Source organism: Brachyhypopomus gauderio, unplaced genomic scaffold (genome assembly GCF_052324685.1).
Source record: "Brachyhypopomus gauderio isolate BG-103 unplaced genomic scaffold, BGAUD_0.2 sc65, whole genome shotgun sequence".
Taxonomy (NCBI): Eukaryota; Metazoa; Chordata; class Actinopteri; order Gymnotiformes; family Hypopomidae; genus Brachyhypopomus; species Brachyhypopomus gauderio.
In genome coordinates, this window is record NW_027506886.1 from 500,001 (window position 1) to 505,000 (window position 5,000).

The 5,000-nt window shown below is 48.8% G+C and overlaps 1 protein-coding gene across 1 annotated transcript in view; it reads right to left on the reverse strand.

Moving 5' to 3' along the window:
* Positions 1-5,000, reverse strand: part of adgra2 (adhesion G protein-coupled receptor A2) — a 49,892-nt gene that overhangs the window by 31,621 nt on the left and 13,271 nt on the right. The window contains 1 exon segment of the mRNA XM_076989119.1: positions 567-638. Coding sequence (XP_076845234.1) covers positions 567-638 — 72 coding nt within the window.

A 5,000-nucleotide genomic window follows, 5' to 3' on the forward strand; every position in this document is an offset into this window, starting at 1 on the left:
TGGTGCTAACGTTAGCTTGCTTTGCTGCTAAGCGTGGTGCTAACGTTAGCTTGCTGCTCCTGCATTTAGTACATGTTTTGGATGAAGCTCTGCTGCGTCATTCTGTGACTCCCACTGTTCTCTTTGTACCCTTTCGGAGCCAGGCAGACATCGATATTTACTATTAACATTACTTAGACTAGCATTAACATAACATTTTCCTGTAATAAACTTGTTGAGAGAGTAAGAGCAGCTGAGCATCACGTAGTGGCCCCTGGGTAATGTAGTTTATACTGGCTCGTTGCAGATCGCTCAGAACCTGATACGCAGAGGGCCGAAAAGACAGGGTTGCCAACTCTCAGGCAATGAGCGTGAGACACACGCCATTCATCCGATTTCTCACGCTGAAAAAAATTCTAGTTTATTACTAGTTCGCCCTGGCGCCAACCACTGGTGAGAGGGCAGCTCACACAGCCACCAGTGAGAGAAAGAGTATGCAAGTATGTAGTATGTATGAAGGATGTATGCAAGTACAGCGAGGAGGAAGATGGCAGTGAAGGAGAGGAAACTGTTCTGGGGCTACTTACAGTCTGTCCAGAGAGTGTAAACCCGCGAAGGAGCCATTTCTGAGCACACGGATTCTGTTGTTGCTTAGGTTCCTGTAAAGCACAAAAAACAGGGCAGTTTTAGAATTAAAAGCTCATATTAATTCACTAACATATAGATGGTCAAATCCAACACAAATATGCTTGAAGGGCAGGGTTACTCAAACAGGCATTCTCCAAGACGCCCGTACAGAAGATATACCTCACACACCCTTGACCATGCGAGGAACCAAAACACACACGCACGAGTCCAACAAAAACGTCATTGTGCAGTAAACACCCCACACAAATCAGGCTCTCACGCAGACGCCAGTGCCAAGGTTTCCAGTGCCGCACACTCTTCGGCGTGCTGTACGAGTGGGCCAACGTCGTAGCAGAGTATCTAGGAAAGGTCAGGGGAATCCGACCCAACCAGGGCCGAGACCACCAGCTGGGTCGCATGCAACTCTTCACTTTCCACTAGCATATAAAACAGCTTAAAACGAGTGGGCCGGTTTTAGGGAAACGCACTGCTGAAGAACCAGGAGGGAGCGATTTACGCCGTTTAGAACACTTCACGACATTTTCTGTTAGAAATATGGACTGTGTTTAAACACTCAAACTGAGGTGCAGATCTTAATATTGTAATATTGCCAAAATATTTTAAAAACAGTCAGAGTGAGTGTGTGTGTATGTGTGTATGTGTGTAAGAGAGAGAGAGAGAGAGAGAGAGAGAGAGAGAGAGAGAGAGAGAGAGAGAGAGAGAGAGAGAGAGAGAGAAAAAGCAAAAGGAAACAAAACCAATGTCTGAACTACATATACCAAAACGCAGTTGGATAAACAAAAATCTAGAGCCAAGACGAAACTGAGATAGAGGCTGACAAAGAGAGAAAGAGAAATGGGGAGAAAAAGTGAGACAGACGTAGAGTGAGAAACACACGTAGAGAGAGACAGTAGCCAAATGTTGAGTACAAAAACCCAACAGTGGCAGCAACAGTCACATCAAGTTTAGCCATGAGAGCAAAGCTGCATCCAATTAATCTTCCCAGCTAAATGGGAGGGAGGGAGGGGTGATGGAAAAACAGGGTGGAGGCACGGAGGCAGAGGTTGGAGAGGGTGGAGGAAGCCATAATCTTGATAATCGCTGTGGATACATTTTTACATCAAAAGGAAGTCAGCGTCCACATGAAACGCACAGCAACTCTTTGCCATGACAATTATCCCTCTCACCAGTGGCTAATGGGTAGAAGACCAGGGCAAGGGTCTTATCACAGAAAACCACTGGAGGGAGGAGGAGGTGGGGAGAGAGAGAGAGAGAGAGAGAGAGAGAGAGAGAAAGGGTAAAAGAAAGATGATGAGAGATGTTATGACAGTAAGACAGAGAGCACATACATGTCATACACACACACACACACACACACACACACACACAAACAGTCAGAGAGACAGACAAACAGACAGACAGATGCTTGTGGGAGGAAGTGTGTTTCTAATCGATGCGTTCACGGTGCGGTGGCTGTGCGGCCCCCGTGTGCCCTTGTGTGGTGAGATGTCCTCTCCTCTTGCGTGTGTGTGTGTATAAGCGTTAGAGACAGAATGGAAACCAGAGATCATTAATCGGCTATTCTACTCCTTTCCTGGAGGCCTCGGCTTGTCTTACAAGCTTGCCTCTCCCAGGAGGTGCTGGGCCACATGTCACCAGGACTGGATGTGTCGCTACACGCCCCCACTACCCCGGGCCCCTGCTGCAACTCACACTTCCCAAAATGCCATGGGAGGTGGGGCTAATCGCAGGCACTGGGCCGAGCAGGGTGGGAGACATACAGAGAGAAAACCTGTGAGAGGTTTTGATCAGATGTGTGATGTGTATGACGTGTCTTGTGTGTGTGGGTAGAACAAAGTGTATGTGGACGTCTCTCTAGCAGTGTGTGTGTGTGTGTGTGTGTGTGTGTGTGTGTGTGTGTGTGTGTGTGTGTGTGTGTCTGTGTGTGTGTGTGTGTAACAGAAGTCAATTTCCTTTATTTCCTGCCACATTAAAAACTCAAAGTACTGCACAGATTTTATCAAAACCCTTATGGGATATTACACACACCATGACATATAATTAGTACTGAGTCAGTAAGAAATACGTTATGGTAAAAAAAAACTGGCAACTAAACTAATTACTAGTTAACTACCACACACACACACACACACACACACACACACACACACACACATTGAAATGGTCCTTTTCAACACACCGCCACACATTCCCACTAACAAGTGCTTATTGCTCTTGGCTGTAAGAGAAAGTCGATGTGGGACATTGTGGGACACTGTGTCTCCCCAGATCACCCAGGCCATGAGAGTGAGGGTGAGAGTGAGGATGAGAGTGAGGATGAGAGTGAGAGTGAGGGTGAGGTTGAGGATGAGATTGAGGGTGAGAGTGAGTGCGAGGGTGAGAGTGAGTGTGAGGTTGAGGATGGGATTGAGGGTGAGAGTGAGGGTGAGGTTGAGGATGAGATTGAGGGTGAGAGTAAGGTTGAGGATGAGATTGAGGGTGAGAGTAGGAGTGAGGTTGAGGATGAGATTGAGGGTGAGAGTGAGGATGAGAGTGAGGATGAGAGTGAGAGTGGGAGTGAGGTTGAGGATGAGATTGAGGGTGAGAGTGAGTGCGAGGGTGAGAGTGAGTGTGAGGTTGAGGATGAGATTGAGGGTGAGAGTGAGTGCGAGGGTGAGAGTGAGGGTGAGGTTGAGGATGAGATTGAGGGTGAGAGTAAGGTTGAGGATGAGATTGAGGGTGAGAGTGAGGATGAGAGTGAGGGTGAGGTTGAGGATGAGATTGAGGGTGAGAGTGAGGATGAGAGTGAGGGTGAGGTTGAGGATGAGATTGAGGGTGAGAGTGAGAGTGAGGTTGAGGATGAGATTGAGGGTGAGAGTGAGGATGAGAGTGAGGGTGAGGTTGAGGATGAGATTGAGGGTGAGAGTGAGAGTGAGGTTGAGGATGAGATTGAGGGTGAGAGTGAGGGTGAGGTTGAGGATGAGCTGGAGGGTGAGAGTGAGGATGAGAGTGAGGGTGAGGTTGAGGATGAGATTGAGGGTGAGAGTGAGGATGAGAATGAGGGTGAGTGTGAGGTTGAGGATGAGAGTGAGTGTGAGGTTGAGAGTGAGGATGAGAGTGAGTGAGAGTGAGGTTGAGGGTGAGAGTGAGTGTGAGGATGATAGAGAGGGTGAGGGTGAGAGTAAGAGTGAGTGTGAGGATGAGTGTGAGAGTGAGGGTGAGTGTGAGGATGAGGATGAGGGTGAGGGTGAGTGTGAGAATGAGGGTGAGTGTGAGGGTGAGTGTGAGGATGAGGTTGAGGGTGAGTGTGAGGATGAGGATGAGGTTGAGGGCATCGGCGCAGATGGAAATTCTGAAGTGAGGGGGACCAAGCTGTACAATATATACGTTTATGCTTGTAGATGCTAGATTTCGCATGGGGTTAATATAAATCTGGAGGGGACATGTCCCCCCCATCCCCAGTGCCATTTGCGCCCCTGGTTGAGGGTGAGAGTGAGGGTGAGGGTGAGGGTGAGGATGAGGTTGAGAGTGAGGGTGAGAGTGAGGGTGAGGGTGAGGGTGAGGATGAGGTTGAGGATGAGGTTGAGGGTGAGAGTGAGGGTGAGGGGAACCGGGTCTTGAGGCAGGTGAGGTGGTGTCGCTCTGGCAGTAGAAGCTGGAGACACGCAGATGGGAGAGAAAGATGCGTAAAGAGAGAGAGAGAGAGAGAGAGAGAGAGAGAGAGAGAGAGAGAGAGAGAGAGATGCGGGCTCTGAGAGGGGTTGGACTGAGAGAGGTGGGGGTTGAATGGGGTGTTGGAGAGGGTGCTATCACTGGCAAAGAAGCAAACCACTAAATTGAATCCAGAGGTTTCTGAACGCAAGATAGTGAAAAGTGAAACGTCACCCTTCATAAACTAAACCTATCGTTTGGAACGTGAATGTCTGCATGTGTGTGACTGATGTGCACACACACATACATGAGCTCACATGTCCCTCTGTAGTGTTACTGTGTGTGTGTGTGTGTGTGTGTGTGTGTGTGTGTGTGTGTGTGTGTGTGTGTGTGTGTGTGTGTGTGTGTGTGTGTGTGTGTGTGTGTGTGCATGGCAGATTCCAGGGGCCAACACCATTTGAATTACTTATATACCCATAAATATACTCATGCATACACACTCACGCTAGCAAAATGCAGTGGCCAATTCAAGTACGCTGGCATATGAACGCGAGCACACATGCACCCAGACTTGCGCACGCAAGCACACTGAGATTCTTGAAGAAAGCTGTTCTGTAAACACACCAAAATAGGCGCTGCTCCCTTTCGGGGCCAAACAGGAAGCAGACAAAATGAGCTGTTTATACACAGCCCAGCTGCCTGGGGTCAGGGGTCGAGTCGGGAGCGCTTCCTGCAGCAAGGCA